The 24277-nt window shown below is 40.0% G+C and overlaps 2 protein-coding genes and 1 long non-coding RNA gene across 5 annotated transcripts; 1 reads left to right on the top strand and 2 right to left on the bottom strand.

Moving 5' to 3' along the window:
- The first annotated feature begins 633 nt into the window (after positions 1-633).
- Positions 634-17986, top strand: LOC148359199 (integral membrane protein 2A-like). Of its 2 annotated transcripts, none has more exons than XM_088344397.1 (6): positions 634-848; positions 1025-1201; positions 7635-7820; positions 7892-8002; positions 10185-10329; positions 16211-17986. In XM_088344397.1, exons 1-6 carry the CDS (start codon positions 780-782, stop codon positions 16303-16305), a joined length of 783 nt encoding a protein of 260 aa, XP_088200523.1. In that variant the 5' UTR covers positions 634-779; the 3' UTR covers positions 16306-17986. The 2 variants fall into 2 exon arrangements, with proteins under 2 accessions (XP_088200523.1, XP_088200521.1); XM_088344395.1 differs by having other exon boundaries at positions 635-848; positions 1019-1201.
- On the bottom strand, positions 13160-22703 carry LOC148359197 (uncharacterized). Of its 2 annotated transcripts, none has more exons than XR_015851381.1 (3): positions 22559-22703; positions 13931-14127; positions 13160-13251 (listed from the first exon to the last, which is right to left on the bottom strand). It is a non-coding gene; the product is annotated as an uncharacterized LOC148359197 (long non-coding RNA). The 2 variants fall into 2 exon arrangements; XR_015851380.1 differs by lacking the exon at positions 22559-22703 and adding an exon at positions 21512-21657.
- gpr174 (G protein-coupled receptor 174) lies at positions 18352-21225 on the bottom strand. The gene is made up of 3 exons (XM_088344280.1): positions 21031-21225; positions 18710-19474; positions 18352-18414 (listed from the first exon to the last, which is right to left on the bottom strand). Exons 1-3 carry the CDS (start codon positions 21223-21225, stop codon positions 18352-18354), a joined length of 1023 nt encoding a protein of 340 aa, XP_088200406.1.
- Positions 22704-24277: the final 1574 nt, after the last annotated feature.

Here is a 24277-nt window from a genome sequence, read left to right as displayed (position 1 = left end):
AAATAAACTCTGCTAATGACGCTTTTGTGTCACATTTTTGTGTCATATTTTACACACACACACACATATATATATATATATATATATATATATATATATATATATATATATATATATATATATATATATATATATACATACATACATACATACATATAAGTGTGTGTGTGTGTGTTTGTGGTGCATAATAAAACCTCCTACACAAGTGTGGAAATCACTATAGCCCATCAAGTGCACATCATGCTTGCAGGCTCGGGAGTTTGGACCATAGATAAATGGGCCCCCGAATTTGTGTGTTCAGTTTATTATTTGACAGATAAAACATTGTTTCCTCGACGACACCTAGAGTTTATTTTGTAGGCTATCAACCGACATCCGGTTTTTCCTCATGGTGACAGACGTAAACAATAGCCCTTACCTCCACTGCTGTCATTATGTGGTTTACCTCACTTGGAAGCCACTAGATGGCACTAAGTACAAATCTAAACAATATTAAATTAAAAAAAATTAACGTGTGTTTACCCATGAATAGCGTGAATATTGTTGACATCAGGACAATTTGGGTGTATGTGTTTCGCCCGCTAAATTTAAAATGAATAATGTACTCTGTTCTTGCCTGCCATCTTTAATCCCTGCCACCGGAAGTACTGGATCAAACCAGGCAAAGGCTGCAAAGTGCGTCACAGAGCAGAGCTGTTGAGAATTAACGCTTCAGTCCGAGGTCTGGCACCAATAGCACTATTCTTGTTCATTAACGAATCCGGATAGTCTTTGGCACCATGGTTAAAATTGCTTTCAACCCCGCTTTGGCGCAGAAAGCGCTGGCCACCAAGGAACCATCCGTGAAGGTGAGACACAGTGCGTGCGTCGTAAAGAAATATTAGCAGGCCTGCAGTTGCCGCTGCACCTCTCCTGGACCGTTATACGTTTTGCAAACTACAAAACAGTTTTGCAATCGGTGCATCTTGTCCTTGAGGTGAAATTGACGACAAATATTTAACGGTGTTTTATTGCTTAGGTGCAGGCGTGCATGCATGCACGTTGTGGTGCTACGTGTGGAGGAGACCCCGAGATCGCTGGAGCTCCGGTAGCCATCGCAGGCTCTACGGGTCGTTGTTTGGTCACACTGCTTGGAATCGCTTTCATCCTAAGTGGTCTCATCGTCGGGGGAGCATGTCTTTATCGATATTTCACTCCAAAGGTAAATGAATTTATCGATCAATACACATACAACATTGTTTTATTTCATTATTTACTTAAAGGTAGGGTGCGTCGTTAGGTGTCCCTAAAAGTTAAAAGTAGAATGTTTTCTCTATGAAGTATGTGATAACAATGTCTAGCTGAGTTTAAAGAGAATTTATATTTTTTCCCACTGCACCTTTCTGCTTTATATTTTACTTTTAGCAAAGCTAGGGACATCTAATACATGAGGTAGGAGTAAAGAGGAGGTGGTTGGCTAGTGACTTAATGCTCGTCATTGTAGTTTTTTTTGTTAGTGTAGCATGAAAATTGTGAAGGGAAGAAAAGGCCTCCTACAAGTATAGTCCAAACGCCAAACTATACTCCCCCCCAAAAAATATACCGTATTTTCCGCACTATAAGGCGCACCGTGTTATAAGGCGCACCTTCAATGAATGATATATTTATAAACTTTTTCCATACATAAGGCGCACCCCATTATAAGGCGCTATAAGTGCATGCTGGTTTAAGATCGGGTAATTGTGCAATTTTGTAATTGTAATCCTGTGCAGTCCTTCGAGACATTTTTGTGATTAAGGGCGTCATAAATAAATGTGACTTAACTTGACTCGGCTGCAGTAGAGGATGTAGTTACGTTATGCAACCGTTAGATGGTGCCGCGCTAAAGGGAATGTCCACAAAACAGTCAGATAGGTCAGTCAAACTTTATTAATAGATAACAAACAAGCCTTCCACAACTCCATTCACTCCCAAAATGAATAAACAGCCGTTTTATTGTTTTCTCTGAGGTAAAGCATTTTCGTGACACATCTTTGAACAACAGCAAGACATAACATTTTACTTTTCCTCCATTTAGTCAACACGCAAAAAAACGTCTGATACTGTTATGGTAAATTAAACGTAAACGTGCAATCGCAATATAGTGACACTCGTAATGTGCAAAAACAACAAGTGCAAAACAATAACAGTAAAGCAATAACATAATAACTGTAAAATGTAAAACGTAGTGGGTTTTATATAATTCACCCATGGAACCATTGTTCAGTTAGCAATTTCCTAGGGGGACTCTTAATTCTGCCGGCTCGAGCCACTCTCGTGTTTTGGTTTGTTTTGTAAGTTTCGATTGCAAGTTTAAATGTCATTAAAGCAGCTTTCGTTGGCACCTTTGTTTGACACTCCGCCTACGACTCCCGTCTCTGCCCGCTACAACGTAAACATACACCAAGTTGAACTCTCTCGCTGCTGCTCTATTCCCGTGTTCTACTGCGTGACTGATCGCCTTGAGTTTAAACTCTGCGTTGTAAGCGTGTCACTTAATAGGAGCCATTTCAGGGTCTTTATACAAACGCACAAGTAAAAGAGAATCGTTGTTTAATATTTCCCAGTATGCACAGCGCACTTCTTCTTCTACGCAAAAAATGGTGTCGGTGGCTGCTTACCGTAAGTTGCGAGACCTTGTAATTCAATATTGATCCATATATTAGGCGCACCGGATTATAAGGCGCATAGTCAGCTTTTAAAAAAAAAAATCTGATTTTATGTGCGCCTTACAGTGCGGAAAATACAGTATATATTAGTGGCTCAGGAGATAGAGCGTTCGTCTTGGGATCAAGAGATCGCGGTTCGAATCCCGGCTCCTCTGTGTTACATGTCAAAGTGTCCTTGGGTAAGACACTGAACCCCTAATACCCCCAATAAGCAGGTTAGCACCTTACATGGCTGCACGGCCGCTATTGGGAAATGTGAAGCACACTGTAAAGCACTTTGGGAAGTCTTGACTTGAAAAGCGCTATATAAATGCAGATCGTTTTATTTCATTTCATTTCTCATCTAAGAATTGCCTGTACTAGCATGAGCATCATGATTGTGCTGACTGCTGCACTAGTGACCCAAACCAGGTCTTTTCTTCAATTGCATCTAAGAAATGCACGAACTGAGGCTGCCCGACCTACGAACGAGTTAGGTCCCGGACCATCGTTCGTAAGTTGTATTTGTTAGTAAGTTGAATTTGTTCGTAAGTTGCTTCAGTGCTATATTTTGTATGTCTACGGTTTATGTGAGTATGTTTAATGCTTGTATAATTAATCTGTATAGTTTTGTACTATAAAAATAAACATTTAATAAAATAATATGCTATATAAAGATATAAGTGAGGTTTTACTTACTTTTGGGACTGGCGCATCAAGAGGGTAAAAAGTGTCCGAAAAAAGCGTTCTGACCATTTTCTCAAACTCGTCAAGCTTTCTTATTCGAATTTTTTTGTTTGTTTCTACCGTTTTGCGTCAGTCGAATGTTCGTAAGTAGGGAGCGTCTGAACTAGCACGTGCATCATGAATGTGCTGACTGCAGCAGTGATGACACAATCCAGGGGATGGCTCCAGCAAGTAAAAAAAAAAGTTTATTCTGTACAGCTCCTTAAAATTATTTACAGCGAGTCTTCCACAGTTAGGGTTAGGCTTGTATACCTAATACTGCCAAAAATATCTAATGTATACACATATACGTCTTTCAAGACAAGATCTTGATTATTTTTACTTTAAAAAAATATATCACTTTTGTGGCATTTAGTCTTATTGTGCAGTTAGCTATTTCCAATGAAAACTTGAGTCTATGCTCGCTAATAAAATTGGTAAGTTAGAAAGCAAATTTAAGGTTACATTTCTGCTCAGGTGTATTAAATTATATTATGTATTTTTATATTTCAATTTAGGCCCATCTCTAAGCACTATGTTGTGAATAATTTTGCCTATTAATCTAATCAGTCTTTGATCTTACTTTTCCATTTAAATACATAGTCTATTTGCGTTTTATACTATGTTTCACCTCGTTGATATCGATGACCATGAATACAATTAATTCAATTCAATACTTGAGCTCCCTCTAGTGTTTAGTTATGAGGAAACAATACATGCTGATGGCCTCAGATCTACCCTATAAAGTTGCGCATATTTTTAAAATGTTGCTGTGCTTGAATAAGATATTCGTTTTCTCATCAGGTGTTACCTTTTATAATTATAATTGTTGGAAATGAGTAAATTAGTGGCCTGGTTTCAGAAGGCAGAATGCTTTTTCTCAAAAATTTGAAAAATAGAGGATATCTTCAAGACCTACAAATATCTTAAAAATGTAATTTGATTGGGAAAAGCATTTAAATTAATTAAATTAGCATTGCATTTCCTTTATTATCATTCATAACATTGTGAAATATTGTCTGAGACAAGATTAAATTGTCTGCATTTATATAGCACTTTTCAAGTCAATGAGCGCTTTACAATGTGCTTCACACTTACCCATTCACACACACACTCGCACTTCAATATCGGCCGTGCAGCCATGCAAGGCGCCCGACCTGCTTATTAGACATGGTACTCCAGAGTAAATGCGTAATAAAGACTTTAAAGAGAAAAATCAGTTTAAATACTGTCAGGATGAAGTGGCAACAACATTTACAACGGAGTGCATGAAGACTGGCTTATGTTATAAAAGAAGTGCAATGAAGAAATAGTAACAACTGGAATAACAATACTGCAATGAAAAGTAGTTATGAAGGGGCAATAAATTGTGATGTAACAGATGTACTTCATAAGGTTAGGTCATAGCATTCCTGAAATAAAGTTGTACATATTTTTTAAAATCTGTACTTTAATAAGATTGAAATCTTTATTTTCTTTAATTTTCGTTTGTGTAAATGACGGAATTAAGTGAGCATGTGTGGGCAGATTTCAAAAGGCTGTTATAAATCCATTATCCATCCATCCATTACCTGCACCGCTTATCCTCAGTAGGATCGCGGGGGTGCTGGAGCCCATCCCAGCTCTCTTTGGGCATTGGGCAGGAGACACCCTGAACTGGTTGCCAGCCAATCGCAGGGCTCGCTCATTCACACCTAGGGACAATTTGGACCGGCCAATTAACCTAACATGTATGTTTTTGGAATGTGGGAGGAAACCGGAGTGCCCGGAACCCCACGCAAGCACGGGGAGATCCCCCCCACCTTATCGCATCTGACCACCTTTATGATATGCTCATTCCTGCTTAGAAGCCCCCGCTGACTAGAGGAAAATATACAGTGAAGCAGATGAGGGTTTGAACTGAAGGGGGAATGGAGGCACTACAGGACTTGGAATGCACAGATTGGGACATATTTAAATCAGCTGCCCATTTTACACCTCTGTTCAGCTGCTCCTCTTGCATTCTTGCACTACTGTACAGTACTAATAGTTATGATTATTTACCTACTACTGCACATCCATGTATTTTGTACATTATATGATCCTACTACTCGCTTGTTTCACAAGTCTTTTGCACTATTTTACAGTATCCATTTTCAAAATGCTTCAACTAATGATTACATACTTATATTTATATGTTTATGGAAACTGTGCGGGTCAGATGTTTCGACATTTTGTCTTGTATACACGTATAGAAGAATGACAAATAAAGTATATCTTAATCTTAAATTGAGTCTACTTTGCTTTATAACAGGGGTGTCTAACTAATTTTTACCAAGGGCCACATGAATGTCATGACTGTCCTTAAAGGGCCTGATCTAACTTGTAAATTTAACTAAATGTAAATGTGTGTGAAATAAATGTAACTACTCCTTAATGTAATTATTATTTTATTATTCAAGTCATAATCATAACATTTGTATTAAAAAATGTCACCAGACATATTTTAAAAATACAAAATTATATATAATAATAACACTATGTAGAAGGTGCTTGGGCTACGAAAAATTCAAATTACGAGTAGTCTTTTAAGACAAAAAAATTCCCCCATATGCAACAGAAAATACAAATTATGATCATTTTCAGACGTTAACTCTGGAGACTGAGGCTTTGTAGTCAATTATTAACATCCTATTTTTCTTATTAAGTCAAGTCATGTTTATTTGTATAGCCCTTAATCATAAAGAGTCTCTAAGGGCTGCACAGATAAAAGACTGTTGCAAACTACAGACTATTATGACACCATCCCCTTATATTGTCAACGTAAAATATAGGTTATTCATATGCTATAGAATAGAAGTGTGTATTAGGCTTAGATTTAAACATTTCCTCTGAGGTTGCAAATCGAAGACCATTCCACAGCACCGGGGCCCGAATGGAGAACGCTTTAGAACCTGCGGATCTCTTCTTGGCTCTTGGGATCACTAGTCGACCAGCATTTTCAGAGCGAAGGCTCCGGACTGGAACATGGGGGGAAATAAAATCTAAAAGATATCAGAGAGCAAGTCCATGCATGATTTTGTATACTACCAACAGAACCTTAAAATCACATTTTAAGCTAACAGTAAGCCAATGCAGTTTAGCTCAAATCTGGGTAATGTGGTCAAACTTTCTTGTCTCGTTAAAAGCCTCACTGCTGCATTGTGTACTAGCTGAAGGCTCCTGAATTTGGACTTCCGGAGACCGGAGAGTAGTCCTTTACAGTAATCGAGACAGGAGGTAACAAACGCATGAATTATAATCTCTGTTACCGACTGAGACAGCATAGGGCGAATTTTAGCAATGTTGCAAAGATGGGGAAAAAGCTGTTCGAGTAATATTCTTAACATGTGTTTGAAAGGACATATCGGGTCAAATATGTTACCGAAATTTTTGACTGAGTTACTCTGGGTGATATTACATTTGACAATGTTCAGAGCTGTTTTTGAGAACAAGTCACTGCATTTAGATGGACCAATAACTAGCATTTCGGTCTTTTCAGAGTTAAGGCGCAAGAAGTTGAGTGACATCCATTCTTTTATCTCAGTGAGGCAGGCATCTCTATGTTTATTTACTATTTAAATGGGGTTTTAGTGAATATGCCTAGCTATTTAGGTTTAACTTGGATGTTTTAAGAAAGCTGGGAACAAATTTATTGTTTTTCAGTTATTTTTTGTACAGGCCGAGAATGACTTGATCTCTCTTGTAGAAATATCACTGAATAACAAAATGATAATATGTTCTTGGACATTTTAATGATCATTTATTTATCAATTCCACTAATCAATCAATCAATCAAAACTCTATCTGTCCCTAGGGCAATTAAAAGGCACACAGAGTAGCATACAACACCCACCCACATACATACAATAATCCAGTGTTCAACCATAAAATGCTGAAGTCCATACTATAAATAAGACTGAATACAATGTTTAAAAGTGAATAAAATGTATAAAAAGTACCAATATATAGAAATCGATATGAAAATGCTAGCGTCTAGTGGCACTAAGCTATCAATTTGCGGATATCAAAGTCGACAGGCATTGCGGGAAATGTAGTTTTTTGTCAAAGCACTCTTTTGACCCATTTATTTTTAGACGCTTAGACATCTTAAGCTCTTAGGGGGCCACATAAAATGATGTTGCGGGCCACACATCTGACACGTGCTTCATAATGATCCAGTGAAGTTTTATGCATCATATCAATGAGTGGTTTCGTGTTCAGAGGCTGTATCACGGCGCCATGCAGTTCAGTGACATGTCAACCGTCGGCGATGCTGAGAGACAGCCATACTATCTCCCCCAAGTGGAAGAAGAAGTGGAGATTACTGACAGCATGGCCGTCATCAGCTTACCACCTCCCCGCTTCAGGCCCGGGGACCCTGCTTACATCCTCCATGACTTCAACAGGGTAAGGCTGTAAGTGCAAATCTGCCAGATTCTTGTCTTTGCTGACGTTTGCGTGCCTTTTTGTGAGAGCAGAAGCTCACGGCATATCTGGATTTGACTCTGAGAACTTGCTTTGTGATCCCACTTAACACATCGGTGGTGCTGCCTCCTCAAGACCTCGTTGACCTCTTCTCGCAGCTGATGGTGAGTTGAATTGGATTGAATTCTCTTTGATATCAACGTTGTGAAACATTTTATGCAAAAACATTTGACATGGCACTCCAGGCTACACATGTAATAAATACTTTAAAAAGAAACGTAAGATACAAGTGTGTCAGGATAAATAGGCCAAAATAATTACTAAGTAATGTATAGAGTCTGGTCCAAATTATAATAGTAGTGTATTAAATGACAGTATTAAAATAAAAAGAAGCGCAATAACATTTAGCAGCAACAAAAAAAAAATCGCAAATATGTCGCAAGATATTTCTTCGCAGTTTGCATGTTTGTTAATGGTGGTGATGGCCCAGGTCAAGAAACTCTGAGCCTGTTTGTCCTTGTTTTAAGGGATCTGTAGCGCCTACCAGAGAGCAACAGGTCAAAGAGGTGGTGGCCAGGGTGAGTGTTATAGTGTATATAACTCTAAAATAAATGTAACTACTCATTTATGTAAAATAAGTCATAATCAATTAGTTAATTTAGTCATAAACATTACTGTGTTGTTGAAAAAATGTCACTGCACATGTAAAAGTTTATAAACTAAATATACGAAACATCAAAATCTTGGACGTTTTTGGGGTTATATATTTTTCAATTCCATTCATTGGCCATGATATGGAAACGCTGCCATATTGTGGCAGTAAGTTGTCACTTCTCAGCTGTTGTAGTTGACATGCGTTATGGGAAATGTTGTTTTTAGTCACAGCACTCTTGGCCTATTTTTAGACACACAGACAATTTAAGCTCTTACGGGCCACATAAAATTATGTGGCGGGCCAGGAACAGTTTCCTTTCCAGGGCCATCACCACCATAAACAAGCGCGCAAAACTGAGAAAGAGATAGTTTGCCAGTTGAATTGAATAAACAGATTTTTTCAATTTGCAAGTCCAGGTCATGATGTCTTGTGTAATAATAATCCTTGTGGTGTCATTTTTACTTTTAATCTAATCATGTAAATATGGTGACCTGCTGTATAAATGTATCCATCCATCCATCCATCATCTTCCGCTTATCCGGGGTCGGGTCGCGGGGGCAGCAGCCTTAAAAGGGAAGCCCAGACATCCCTATCCCCAGCCACCTCCTCCAGCTCATCCGACGGGACCCAGAGGCGTTCCCAAGCCAGCCGAGAGACATAGTCTCTCCAGCGTTTCCTGGGTCGCCCCCAGGGCCTCCTGCCGGTGGGAAATGCCCGGAACACCTCCCGAGGGAGGCTTCCAGGTGGCATCCTTATCAGATGCCCGAGCCACCTAAACTGGCTCCTCTCAATGCGGAGGAGCAGTGGCTCTACACAGAGTCCCTCCCGGATGACTGAGCTTCTCACCTTATCTCTAAGGGAAAACCCAGACACCCTACGGAGGAAACTCATTTCGGCCGCTTGTATCCGGGATCGTGTTCTTTCGGTCGTAACCCAAAGTTCATGACCATAGGTGAGGGTAGGAACGTAGATCGACCGGTAGATCGAGAGCTTTGCCTTTCGGCTCAGCTCCCTCTTCACCACGACGGACCGGTACAAGGTCCGAATGACGGCAGACGCTGCACCGACCCGTCTGTCGATCTCCCGTTCCATCCTTCCCCCACTCGTGAACAAGACCCCGAGATACTTGAACTCCTAACTGTGCGGTACCCCATACTCCCGAAGCACCCCCACAGAGCCTCCCGAGGAACACAGTCGAATGCCTTCTCCAAATCTACAAAACACATGTAGGCAAACTCCCATGCACCCTCAAAGACCCTGCAGAGTGTGTAGAGCTGGTCCAGTGTTCCACGGCCAGGACGAAAACCACACTGTTCCTCCTGAATCCGAGCTTCGACCTCCTGGCGGATCGTCCTCTCCAGTACCCCTGAATAGACCTTACCAGGGAGGCTGAGAAGTATGATTTCTTAAAGAGGGGAACCACCACCCCAGTCTGCCAGTCCAGTGGCACTGTCCCCGATGTCCACGCGATGTTGCAGAGGCGTGTCAACCATGACACGCCCACAACATCCAGAGCCTTAATGAACTCCGGGCGGATCTTATCGACCCCCGGAGCTCTGCCACCGAGGAGCTTTTTGACCACCTCGGTGACATCAACCCCAGAGATGCGAGAGCCCAACTCAGAGTTGTATAAATGTAGATTGTGAGAAATGTCTGAGCATTTAATCTCAATTTGCTCTGATGCATTCCAGTCTGGCTCATACCGCAGCTACCTGGTTCAAGAGGACCTGGTGGTGACCGAGCGCATTGAGGACATCAAGCCTTTGGGTTTCTACATCCGCAGGCTGTGCACCGGCAAGGAAACCTACCGGATGGAGCGCCGTGCCAGCCTACCAGGTCTGCATTGACAAAGCCTGCCTGTGTATTAGTTACTTACTGTTAATTTCCACTGTTTTTTTTTTTTTCAATTAATGAATCAATTTTCCAGACTAGACGGCCTACCCTAAAACAACAAAATGGCCATACATTTGAACATGCGCCTTATACTCTATTGCGCCTTGAATGTGGATAAAATTACAATTTTGTGCAAATTATTAATCATTCAAGAATATAATTTTTGATCGTTGACTATTGCATAACAATGATAACAGGGATCAAACTAGCCACCGAACGCTAACCACTAGCCCCGCCAGGGACATGGATAGCTGTTCACAATTAAATTACATTAATTACAACTGGGTTCAAACCCCTTTTTTGTGTTGTCCGTGTTCTTTCTTGTCTCAGGATGGGATCCAATCCACTCCACGCCTCAATCTGGTTTTGTTTCCTGTTTCATTCATTGTTATGCAATTGTATGAAATTTTGATGAATGATATATTCTGATGGATGAATGAATACGTTAATATACGACATATTTGATTCTGATGTGCAATTTTAGCGTTTTATACAAAAAATATATATCAAAAGACTTTTTTGTTAGGTGCGGCAGTAGCTCAGGAGGTAGAGCGCTCGTCTTGGGATCAAGGGATCCTAGTTCGAATCCCGGCTCGTCCATGTTACATGTCGAAGTGTCCTTGGGTAAGACACTGAAACGCTAATACCCCCAATAGGCAGGTTGGGGCCTTACATGGCTGCAAGGCCGCTATTGGGAAATGTGGAGCACATTGTAAAGCGCTTTGGAAAGTCATTGACTTGAAAAGCGCAATATAAATGCAGATAATTTCATTTCATTAGGTGTGCCTTTTGATCTGGTGCACCTTGTTGTAATCACATTAATACATCTTGTTTATTTTCTTAAGAAACTCCTTTCAGGACACACATGGTTGCTGAACACAGAACACTAATATAAAAAAGTACAGTTAAAAAACGGGGGTGGGGGTCACCATGCGAAGCAGTTTAGTAAAGAAATGTTAAAGTTCAACCAGCTACTTTGCATGTTACCTTGCAACCACTGTCAGTTGACGACATTTCACTACGTTAGTATCAAAATCAATTTGCTTATCTGGTTGTATGCAAGATGTAAATTCTGGAATTTGAATGGAGGTAGCCAACAAAAAAAAATCAAATTATGTTAAATCATTATGTAAAAGTAACCTTTTGAACACAAAGGGCTCACCTAATTAATGTCTAAGTCAGAGAGAAAAAATGCTTGGTAATGTGGGAGAACAGTAATTAATTTCCCAGAATGCTTTGGATCAACAAAATCTTTATAATCACTTTAAAACAGCTTCTTATCTTGAATATATTCAAAAAGTATCTCATTTTTACTTAACAGAGTGACTAAAATAGGTTTCCCCTGAATTGCATTAAATGTAATTCAATTCCAATTCCAGTTTACCCATTAAAAAAATTGCATCCTTTTTTGATTAAAATGTTTGATGGTTTTATTTGTAAACCCAGCAATCCATAGGTTTTATCTATATTCACCTATATTCAAATAATAGTTAAAGAAATCGGAATAAAAATGAAGGAATTGGATAAGGGAAACATTATTTCACGCCTCCTAGTGGTAAAAAAAATCATTAAGAAAATATTGAATTATAAAGTAAGTATCATACAAACGTACAATATCTAAACCAATAACAGGTTGAGAAACTTTTATTTGTTTTACACGGTACTCAACTAGAGGGAGCTGGTATAATTGTCCACCATCTTGCTACTTCGGCTACCTGAAAATCACCACCTACCTAAAAAATATTGCGAAAGGTTCAGTTTGGTCACTGAGTATCTATAGCTTGTATTCTTCTTTGTGCTTTTTGGCACTTGTTTTCTCTTGCACTACACTATACCATGGTGTTTGGTGGTCAGACATTAAACAGTGTCCATTTAAGGTATAAGGTATTTTTAGAATAGTTGTTTTTATGGCTATGGCTCATCTATGACTGTTAAGTTTATGTTCAAACAAAATTTAAAATCAGTTATTCTTGGTATTATTTTTTGCACTGGATGCATTTTTAAATCACATTTCTTTACATACATGTTTTTTTATTGGCAGTGGTCAAGCCACTGCTCCTTTAACAGAAGAAAAACATTTTTTGCTTGGAATTAGAGGTCAAATCATGTTTATTTGTATAGCCCTTAATCACAAGGAGGGCTGCACAGACCAAAGACTATTTCAAACCACAGACTATGATAACTTCATCCCCTGATCCATAACCTACATGAAACTGCATTGAATCTAATGCAACAATGATCAGCCTAGCTTAATTAATTCATATGTGTCAGCGACGTGTGTGGTCATCCTCCCAGCACTAGCATGGACATACTGTTTTTTTATTTTCGAAGAAAAGCACCATGTTCAGGTGAAATTCTCATAAAACCGCCTCCTAGTTTATTTGTATATGGTTGTTAGCACTACCCAGTGGATCAGTTTAAAGTCTCTTATGTTCATAAAAGGAAAGTTACACTCCTGAACAAGTCAAGTCATGTTTATTTGTATAGCCCTTAATCACTCAACAAGTCTCAAAGGGCTGCACAGACCACAGATTATTGCAAACCACAGACTATTATTACACCATCCCCTGATCTAAAACCTACATGAGGGCGGGGAAAAACTCGAAAACCTCAACTTGATGAAAATGCAAAAACCTTGAGAAGGGACTGCACATGAGGTACTCCCCCTTCCAGGATTTTGCAATAACAAACAATGCACAGATATGGTAAACATATATGTGTGTTTTAAGCTTAGATTTAAACAGTTCCACTCAGGAGGAAGAGCATTCCACAGCTCCGGGCCCCGAATGAAGAACGCTCTTGAACCTGCCGTTCTCTCCTTGGCTCTTGGGATCACTAGTAGACCAGCATAGGGGTAAATTGAATCTGAAAGATATGAGGGAGCAAGTCCATGCTTAATTTTGTATAATCCCACCAGAACCTTAAAATCACACCTTCAGCTAACACGGAGCCAATGCAGGCTAGCTAAAATCGGGGTACTGTGATCAAACTTTCTTGTCTTAGTTAAAAGCCTGGCTGCAGCATTTTATACCAGCTGAACGCTCTTGATTTTGGACTTCAGGAGACCGGAAAGTAGTGCATTACAGTAATCGAGACGGGAAGTAACAAACACATTACAATTACAATCCCCGCATCGGACTGGGAAAGCATAGGGTGAATATTAGCAATGTTGCAAAGATGGAAAAAAGCTGCTCCAGTAATATTCTTAATGTGTGTTTGGTAGGACAGATTGGGGTCAAACATCTATCTATCTATCTATCGAACTTGGTCATATCCCTCAAGAGGGGTGACCAACAGCAAGACAGAACATACAATAACAAAGTAAATAAAAAAGGGGGAAAAAATAGCAAAAACACACAAACATTTTTGGACCATGGCCAACCCAACCCAACCCTGACCCGAGTGACATGGCCGCTTTCTTGTGTCCCGTTTCATCTCGAGGGACAAAAACATGACCAGCTTAGGTGCCGAGGTGCCTAACTTGTTTGGGTGTTAGGGGTTAAATATGACACCTAAATTTTTGATTCACTCTGGGTGATATTACCTTTGTCAATGTTGAGAGCAGTTTTTGAGAACAAGTCACTGCATTTAGGTGGACCAATAATAACATTTCGATCTTTTCAGAGTTTAGGCACAAGAAGTTGAGTGACATCCATTCTTTTGTCTCAGTGAGGCAGGCCTCCAATTTTTCACAGTTTAGTGTGCTTGATTCCTCCATCAGATGGTAGAGTTGAGTGTCATCTGCGAAGCAATGGAAACAGATATCCTTGCAAATAATATCACCAAATGGAAGCATGTAAATGTTAAAAATAATAAGAAGGGGGTCAAGTGCTGAACCCTGCGGAACACCACAGGTAACACCAAAGGGCTAAGATGTAATTTTTCCATATTTAACACAGTGCATCCTATCTGAGAGGTAGCATCTGAACCATAAGAGGACAGTTCCTGAGAGACCAATCCATTTTTCCAACTTGTCTATTAAGATATTATGGTCCACAGTGTCAAAGGCAGCACTAAGGTCCAGCAGCAAGAGAGCGCTGGAGTCTATTGCCAGTAGAAGATCATTGGTTACCTTAATCAGGGCTGTTTCAGTAGAGTGGTTAGCCCTGAATCCTGATTGCATAGATTCAAAAAGATTCTTGTCGGATATGAAATCATTCAGCTGCTGTGCCACCACTTTTTCAAGTACTTTAGAAAGAAACGATAGGTTTGAGACAGGTGTATAATTACATAAGCTTTCTGGATCAAGGTTGGGTCGTTTCAGTGTAGGTTAAATAACAGCGGACTTAAAAGCCGCTGGAACTACACCTGAGGAAAGTGATATGTTTATAATATTTAGAACTGAAGTCCTTAGGACCCAAAAAGACCTTAACTCAGCAAACCCGGAAGCGGTTCAAACAGGCAAGTAGTCAGTTTGGCCGTATTCACCACCTGTTTAAGATTATCAAGTGACAGATCACTAAATTGGGAAAAAAAATCCCTGGAGAGCCCCCATGTCGCGCATCTAATTTTCATACCTTTAATATGTGAGGTATTTACATGGTCTTTAGAAATCTCTTCCCGTATGCATTTTATTAAAGAAGACCACGAAGTAATGGGCTGAATGGGTTGAACTATCTGGAATAATCTGATGCTTAGTTAGCGATGCTACAGTGTCGAAAAGGATTTTGGGCTTATTCTTTTGTGCGGCAATCACCTTTGGGAAAAAGGCTGATTTTGCAGAGGCAAGGGCTGCTCTATACTTTTACAAGCTGTCACACCAGGTTTGACGGAAAACCTCATGCTTGGTAGCGTGCCATTTTCGTTCAGATTTCCTGCAGTCTTGTTTAAGTGATCTAGTTTCATCAGTGAAACAAGGTGTGCGTCTTTTAGGTCTTGATTTAAGCCGTAGGGGTGCCACGGAATCCAGGACACTAGCCAGAGTAGCATTAAACTCATTCATGAGTGAGTCAATAGAGCATTTATAAAAAGGAAATGACCCAACTACTCCTAAAAGATCAGAGAGCTCAGAAACTATACCAGCGCAACTATTGCGGCCGTTAAATCCTTTAGTTTCAATTATTACAACATTTAGCCAGCACCTCAGATGTAACTAAATAATGATAAAAAAATCACAGTAGTACAAGGTAAAACCGTCATATTTGAGGTAAGATCAGGCCTAAAAGATCCAGCCAAACCCAACCCAACCGATTCACTTGATTTGAGGGAATGAGCCCAAAGTAATTGAACATATGCATATACATTGCCTTACAAAATTCCTACAATGTTGCTTAAATAGTACACTAAAACTGCACAAAAAAAAAAAAAGGTAACTTCAGCGCCCGGGTAAACCCAAAGCTTGTGGGTACTTAGGCGCAAAAGTGTGTGTTTCGGCCGAGGAACGCAGCTTCGGGATTCATTTGGGCTGAGTCCCTCAAATCAAGTGTGCACTTCAAAGTGCAACGCCCAAATAACCACTTTGGCGCTGATGTGCGCACTGGGCGTTGAAGGCGCATTTCGGCAAAGTGCAGCGAAATGAAACTGAACAAAATCACACTGAAAAGAAAATCATATTCTGCAGATTAAAAGATGCAAATGATGAAACATTTGGCTGAAAAACAGAAAGAAAGAAAGAAAGAAAGCAACATGATTGACAGATGGTGACGATGATGTCATTTTGCATCATCATCAAAAAACCTGAACAGAATAATAGTCAAAATAATGAGCTGCCATCCTATGCAATATCCTTTGCAGGTTTTCAATATTAAAAGCCAAAAAAGGCTCAATAAACTTATCACCCAAGAAAAAAATATATAATATATATTTTACTTTTTGCATTTTCCAGATGGTGGAATCCACAAGCGCTCTGCTGAGGACTGTTTCACGTTCCATCACTTTGAAAACAAGTTTGTAACACAGACTCGGATCTGCAAGGCTTGAACCAGAGTGAGTTGACGGTGCGATGGTGAGCAACAGTGTTGAAGAGGTATTAAAGAGTGCATCTCAAAATTTTGTTTGCATTCCTTGCTTTAACCCGCAGTGATGAGTTTTTAGTCTCCTCTGCTAGATTCCCTTCAAAATGTATTTGTTCTTGAATTTCAACACTTAACCTGCAAGTCTTGCAATTAAACAGGGCATCCTCCAGTTAACTGAGGATTTACAGGATATTAGTCTTGTCTTTCTAGGCTTCCGCTAACTCTTTGGTATGCTTCTGTATTTCAACATTTGTATTACATCTGCCAAGTATGTGTTGGCATACCGCTCCTCTGTTACCCATGCTTAAGAGTTGCAAAGCAGCTCATGAGTTCTACAGTACCGTAGTGGAAGTTTTCATGTCGTAGTATGATAGCACACATCACTTTGCAGTGTCAACTGTCTAGAAGCACAAATCCAGAAGGCTCTTTCCTGAAGTTTCTTCTGTCTTGCTGTATTATATCTCATTTGCTGTCAGCCCTGCTAAAATGGATTTTTGATGTCTATAACCGCCAATGGCAGTGAAGGAGATTGTGTTTATTTCACTATAGCTTAGTTAAAAACAGCCTAACTCTGTAGAAGACCATTGTGTCTATCCTCGTTTGTATGTAACATTATGATAATTTGTTTCGAGTATTTGTGTCATAAAAAAATGTGAAAGTTACTGTTAGTTGTGATCCAATTTTTGGAAAAAATGTAAATGGTTCAGTGTTGGAATTAAGGGGAGTCCTCGATTCACTATGTCCTATGACAGACCTTGGAACTCCGGTCCTTGTGGGCTGCATGTCTAGCCCGATTTTAGAGGTTTCTCTTCTTAAACTCTGGTGATACATAATCTCAGCTCATTGACATGCTATTAGGAGCTTGTTAACAGTCCCGTTGTTTAGAATGACCTGTATTGGAGCAGAGAAACCTAAACAATCTGGCAGGATGTGCAGCCCTCACTGACCAGAATGCCCAGATCTGCCCTATGTTTCGACTTTTTGGCACGTGTATTTTGTCTGACATTTGCGCCCAGAACATTGTGTTCTTCGATACACCATCCGTCCCAGATGCGCAAATTCTTTTTGTACTCAGAGTATTAAAAAAAATAGAATATCTTTATTAACCCACCTTGTTTTACACTACCTTAAAGACAAGCGTCTTCTACTCTGGAGACTTTCTGTGCTGAAAGCAAACGTCTTCCACGTTGACAATTTCTCCACTTAAATCTAACACTGTCTTTAAAAGTTTACTGCATCCATCATAACATAATCAGCAGAAGATGCAAACTCTGTAAGCCTTAACTATTTTTTTTTCTACCTACGAGCCCCCGCGTGCATTTTCACTTGAAAGGTCGCCAGACTTGGGCAAATTCTGGAGTAAATTCACCAGCGTACCAATACAAAGTATTTTGTAAATCAAGGACTCCCTGTTTGTTATAAATGATCATTTTGTGAGAGTTGGTGGTCCCAGGTATTTTCAAAGGTGTCCTTACATGATGCCTGTCTAGAAAGACAATCGAACATGACTTGTGTGTAGACATGTTTTCTAACCGAATCCAGTCCGAGTGTACAGCCGTTTAACGGATCTCTGTTTTGTGATTAAAGATAATTGAAACATTCATGTATTCACTCTGTGCAAATAAATTAAACAATGTTAGAATTGACACGAGCTGTGTATTTGTTCTATGACCATTTACCATCAAAGTCCACAAGATGGTGTCCTTTGAACGCATTACCACTGTATTTTTTTGTGCCATTTTTCTATTGTGCTGTTGATAGTATTCCTATAATTTATGCAGAACAAAGCTTTGCACTAAAAGCGGACAAGTCACATGTGATAATGTTATATTTTGATCAAAACAATTTTGATCTTGCTAGCAGACTGTAGAGGACTTACAAAAAACCCACAGATGAGAAAATGTCAATCTGTTCTTTGAACCCTTTCTTTTTATTAAAATTTCCTAGATTACAAATGCTGGTTCACCCTAAGATTCACTATCAAATTCAATATCACCCCAGTAAGTATTGATCATTGATCTCTATAGCCATCCGCATGGCAGGTGGTTTGGGTGGTACTGCTTTCGGCTATGCCCTATGACAATTGTTCGTGGCAATCATTGTTTGGGTTTAAAAATTAGTTAACTCAAAAGTTAAAAGTTTGAGTGATTGTAATGATCCCCTTGTTGGTACAAATAGTTGTAGATCTGTTCTCACCACAATTTAAAAAGAAACATGTATGTTATAAAACTAATCTTTCATAAAGTGATTTTTGATTAAAATCACAGAAAACATGTACATATTAAAAATAAAAAAATCACGACGAAATGTATGTACCTGATCTTTCCACAAAAACGGATAACCCAAAATCCACAAGAAGATAAGCTCACCTTCTCTGCTATTTTAGAATTGCTCAGTTGTCTCCAGAACTCTTTGGTTGTAAAGTAATATATGGGATCCAGGCTGCAATTCAGACTAGCCAAGAACAGTGCGACAGGGTGACAAATGAGAACCAGTTCCTTCAAAACACAGCTGCTCAATGCTTTTGCCTTCGCCAAGAAATTCGGTGGCATAGCGACATGATAAGGTGCGAAACACACCAAAAAAACAATAGTACAGCTCATAACCATCCTTAAAGCCCTATGCTTCTCCCCCCGGTCATGCATGACTCTATGTGTCTTTGTCTGAAGGCTCCCAGCCGTCAGGCAGGTGCAGCTCAACACCAGACCAAAGGGGATGACAAAACCGAGAAGTTCAGCGATGATCAAGATAACCCAGGCTGTTGATGTGCTAACTATGTGCATGGGCAGCTCAGAGAAACAGACCGTGTCATCCTCGGGAGAGGTGGTACTCGTCCTTGAGGTCACAAGGGTGTCCTCGGACCCTGTGTTCCTCAGAAGAGGGAAGGCCAGGGAGGTCAGGCAGACCAAGAGCCACCCGAGGGCGCGGATGGCCACATCTATCTTGTGCTTGGAGGCGTTGTACTTCAGCGGATACATGAGGAGCTTGCAGCGCCGAACGCTTACGCACACCAGGAAGTAGATGGAGGCATACATGTTGACATACTTCAGATAAAAAGCGATCATGCAGGCATTGTGACCAAATGGCCAGCTCTTGTTAAGGTAGTAGTAGATCCTTAACGGATGACAAAGAACCTGAAACAAAGTGTATTAAAGCTTGGTATGCATAGCAGTGTTGGGATGCCTTACAAGGGACCACGTTGGAACACAATTGCTTTTCTCTGTGATGAGTTCAGATTCAGATTCACTTTATTGTCATTCGTGTACACGTGTATACAGAACAAAATGTCGATACATCTGACCCGCACAGTTTCTTTGAACGTCAGCCGGGATAGATTAAGATTAACCATGTCTTCGTCAGAATTTTAGCGCAGCAGTTCGTCATCTCGCGGTTCAATGCCACTTCCAGTTGTTAAATGGTCCAGTTTAATGTCCAGAGAGCTAACGTTGGAGAGCAAAATGGATGTTAGAGGGGTTAGCCTTTAGCCTAGCTGTTAGCCCGGCCCGCTTCCTCGTCACGCCGCTGTCTTGCCACTCTGCTTTGCTGCTTTGTAGGCCGCTGGGTCTTGTTGACATAGCAGTCCGTGGCTAATAAACACTCCCGAGTGGTCGTAGCACCGAGCGCTTGATGTCCTCGTTCGGCGGTCACGCCGCTGTCTTGCCACTCTGCTTCGCTGCTTTGTAGGCCGCTGGGTCTTGTTGACATAGCAGTCCGTGGCTAGTAAACACCGAGCGCTTGATGTCTGGATGATCGCATATCCAGCAAAAAAAAACTGCGATCGTATCTTAATCTGCAGTTCGAGCCGACTTTGTGCGCCATTAAAACTGAGTCGAAGACTGGATCTTATGGCCGACGTGTAAAAAAAAAAACGTTGCAAGCCGATGCAGCCACAGCCGAACAGGGCGCCGCCATGAGTTCTGTACCGTGTTATAATTTAAATATTGTAATTCCACTCTCAATACCCCACAGTGTGTTAAAGCATTATTTCACTACTTACTAAATGCAGACCATGAAGTATTATGCCTTGTGATATCTGAATACTGCTGCATCATGTCACGTTACTCTGTAAGTAAATATTCTAGAAGATTAAAAATTACCATATACTCTATACTGGAATAGAAACCCACACCCCCTGTAACTGCTTTAAAATAGCCACATAATAAAAAATATGTACACCAACTTGTAATGGCAGTGAACCCTTCTTATTTATTGGCTTGTGCAATCTTTAGAGATAGCAACCGAACACCTAACTGAGACACTCCAGTTTCTCTCTGTTTCTGGCGCCATTGTCTCAAGCACAGAGTACGAGATTGCTAAATTTTTCCTCATGGAAATATTCTCCCTACCTCATATACTCGCATCCTAGCCAAATGTACAACTATTAAATCAAACACTGCAATCAGTACTTGAACTTATATGCGTATATTTGGTTTTGTCACCAGTAGCGAATGGTAGGCAGTACAAACATTAGCACAGAATTTACAGTAAACGTGTTCTTTCGTGTTTTGGTATTTTTATCTGTAAAATTATTTAATTATTTTTTTGATGAATTAACTAATAACTGTTTTTTTTGTAATGCGCCTAACTCTGATACCCAGTATTTAAAAGGTAGAAAATATACATATATTTTGTCATTCTGCAACCCAGTAAAGATAGAAAAGCAATCATATAGTACATAAAAATGGCATGCCTGCATCAAATTAGCCACAGCCAGATTCATCATGAACACTACCGCCTTCTTGGTTTCTCTGACATAAAGCCGGAACACCCACAAGGCCACAATGTTCCCCAGCAACCCCGGGACAAGAATGATGCTGTACACCACCGCATACATTTGGTGCTGATACATACGCAACTCCTCTGAGTTTTGGCAGCTGCTATTCATTGTTATTATTGTTTTATAGCAGTTGGGTCAATTCTGAGAAATATTTATACATGCTCTTGGTAGATGTTGTTGTGGGGAGGAGCTCAGTGCATTCTCCCTAAATTTCTTATCGAAAAATGCATTAATGTCAACAAATGTAATCCAAAGGCAGTCCTGATACAAGAAAGGAAATGGATTCATTTAAATTCGATTCATACTGCAGGAAGAGAGGGAACATTTGCACATTACAACTAACACTGATTCAAAAGATCTATCACAAGTCTGTGTGTTTTTGTTAAGTACTTACATACAAAATATTTGAAGTCCCCTGCTTGAGTCCGTCTTTAGGCTTTTAATGTGCCGCTCTGAAGAGAAAAAGCTAGCTCAGGCAAAAAGAAACTTAATCACGTTCACATCTTCCTCCCTGTATGTACAAAACTTAACTGATATGGGTGTTATTTTTTTCCACATAGAGAACCTCACTGATGAAGCTGCACCCTTAAACAGAGTGCACGTCCGCTGCATGCATGCCTGTTATAACCAGTGCAAAAAGCCAAAGTGAAACTCAGAGTAGACTAGGTTATTCAAATGAGTGGTTGTCTAACCAGGCTGTTGAATTAGCAGCCATTGCACTGATAGACGGATGGATGAATATGAGCAGTCAAATGATTAAAAATAATGTATACAATGTTGTCCTGTCATATTATCTATATATTTGATAAGTTTATTGTGTAGCTGAAACTTAAAGAGCAAAGACATCAATGAAGTTTGAACTTGGAGAACAGTGGAGGACTGTAAAAAAAAATCCCTCACAATGTAAAATTCCCAATCTGTTTTAAAAGCTCTCTACTGGGCCCTTGTTTTATTAAATTTCCTCGGTTACAAGAAGCAGATCCACCCTAAAGAGTGTAGGAATGAAAAAATAACATTGGCCAAAAATGACAATGATGTAAATAAAGTAAATATCCATAGAACTTAAAAGCCATAAATAATGTAAACATTGAAAGTGCTTTTAAAAAAACTTAGCAGCATAAGTCCATGTTAAAGTGCAATTGTGTCACTTGGGAAAAAGGGTGGAGAAATTGGTATTGATGGTAAGCTGCAACAAATAAGTCTTTTTCTAGTGTTTACCCTTCAAATTTACAAGACAATCAAAATAACTGTTAAGCTATTTTGGAAGTGGTCCAGTGAGATCACTTTTAAGTGTGCAACAGGAATGGAACAAAAAAAAATCAACACATGTGCATGAGCACACACTCCACACATAGCTGACATTCCTCAAACTTGAAGAACAAAGAAAGCATCCAGCTGTTGTTCTGGCATTTTTTCCTCAATAGCAATCAATAAACCTTACCTTTTCGTATTTCCATTGTGATGCCTTTAAGCATCGACAAGACAGGAAGCAGAAGATCTTGCCATGGCCAAGCAATTTCTTTGTCCAAACTATTATTCACTTTCTATGTTTGGTTCTATTCACCCTGCTTTGTTCTGAACCATGTTTGTGTTCAGATATCGTAATTTCCTGTTGCTAGGCTCTAACAATATCCTCTTAAGTCATTCAGCCTTTGTCTCACTTGTCTATGTGCCCCAGAAGGTTTTCGGCCCACACAAAGCTTCCTGAGCATGAAGAGAGTGTGGCTTGTGTTCTCTTTTAATAAGCAGTTTTGAAAGCATAATGTTTTAGAAAGTCTAATTTGCATTGTTGTCATGCCCAAAATGACAAAAATAATCAATATGTGTCTTTTAAATCCTTATATGTGTCTTTTAAATCCTTCACCTCAAAGCCCTCCCTAGTCACCACAGGTGTACCCTAGGGATCTGTCTTAGGTCCTCTTCTCTTCATCGTCTACCTCTTGCCTCTTGGTCATATCCTCCGCAAATTTAATATCCACTTTCACTGCTTTGCTGATGACAGCCAACTCTACCTCTCCTGCAAACCAAATTCCATACTCCCACCTCCCTCCCTCACCTCTTGCCTTTCCGAACTCAAAACATGGTTCACAACAAACTTTCTTAAATGAAATGCCAATAAAACAGAATTCCTCCTTCTTGGCACCAAATCCACTTTATCCAAAGTAAACAATTTCTCTCTCAACATCGACAGCTCCTTAGTGTCCCCCTCCCCCCAGGTCAAGAGTCTGGGTGTCATCCTGGATAGCATGCTTACCTTCCACTCACATATCAACACCATCACCCGCACTGCTTATTTCCACCTCCGCATTCTTACCTGGCTCCTCCTTACCTGTCCGACCTTCTCCAGGTGCACGTCCCCACTCGCTCCCTCAGATCCTCGTCCTCCCTCCGACTGTCAGTGCCCCCTGCCCATCGGAGCACCATGGGAGCCAGAGCCTTCAGTTGCGCTGCTCCCAAGCTTTGGAACAATCTACCTCCGGACCTCCAAAACTGCACACCTCTCTCCACTTTTAAGTCCCATCTAAAAACACACCTGTTCAGGACTGCCTACAACACATAGCTTCTCCATTTCCTATGTTTTTATGATTTTATGTCTTGTTTTTATTTATTATTTCGCTTACAACTTTTTAAATTGTATTATTTTCATTGTCTGTACAGTGTCCTTGGGTGGCCTGAAAGGCGCTTTTAAATAAAATGCATTATTATTATTATTTTGGAACTGGCAGCAACAAATTTACAACTGTATTATCTGGGGAAATGGAAGTTGGAGATAATGTGACATTCTGCGGTCACAGTTGCATAATTCTTTTGCATTTTAGGTGAGATCAGCAATAACAAGAGCAAGTCTGTGGGTACTGAAAAGCGGTTATCAGACAAACAGCGGTTTATGTGTTTTAACCGCTGCCGCCAACTGTCATAAATTTTAACATACTAGGAAGTTCACAGTCCAGATCCGTCTCACATTGTGATTCACATATACCATCTGGCAACAGTATTATGCCAACCTTGAGAGTAGAGGTACGATCTTGGGCCCGGAATCGAACACTGCCCGAATTTTGGCCCAAATTTTTGCTGGAATTAAGTCGGGCCAGGTCAACAGGCTACTCTCTTGCGTTTTTTTTTCTCTGTGGAGGCTACTTTTTCTCACCTAATTATTTGG

This window comes from Urocampus carinirostris, chromosome 9 (assembly GCF_059441175.1).
Source record: "Urocampus carinirostris isolate Australia breed hairy pipefish chromosome 9, RoL_Ucar_1.0, whole genome shotgun sequence".
Classification (NCBI taxonomy): Eukaryota; Metazoa; Chordata; class Actinopteri; order Syngnathiformes; family Syngnathidae; genus Urocampus; species Urocampus carinirostris.
The sequence above is the reverse complement of the archived record's forward strand: the minus strand, read 5'-3'. Positions and strand labels throughout refer to the sequence as shown.

Excerpts from the sequence above, each read along its gene's own strand:
- LOC148359199 (XM_088344395.1), top strand. The coding sequence starts at position 780 with ATGGTTAAAATTGCTTTCAACCCCGCTTTGGCGCAGAAAGCGCTGGCC. Across the intron at positions 7,821-7,891 it reads TCCTCCATGACTTCAACAGG|AAGCTCACGGCATATCTGGA; the intron begins GTAAGGCTGTAA and ends TTGTGAGAGCAG. Across the intron at positions 8,003-10,184 it reads ACCTCTTCTCGCAGCTGATG|TCTGGCTCATACCGCAGCTA; the intron begins GTGAGTTGAATT and ends GATGCATTCCAG.
- gpr174 (XM_088344280.1), bottom strand. The coding sequence starts at position 21,225 with ATGAATAGCAGCTGCCAAAACTCAGAGGAGTTGCGTATGTATCAGCAC. Across the intron at positions 19,475-21,030 it reads CTGTGGCTAATTTGATGCAG|GTTCTTTGTCATCCGTTAAG; the intron begins GCATGCCATTTT and ends ACTTTGTTTCAG. Across the intron at positions 18,415-18,709 it reads ATTCTAAAATAGCAGAGAAG|GGCATAGCCGAAAGCAGTAC; the intron begins GTGAGCTTATCT and ends CAATTGTCATAG.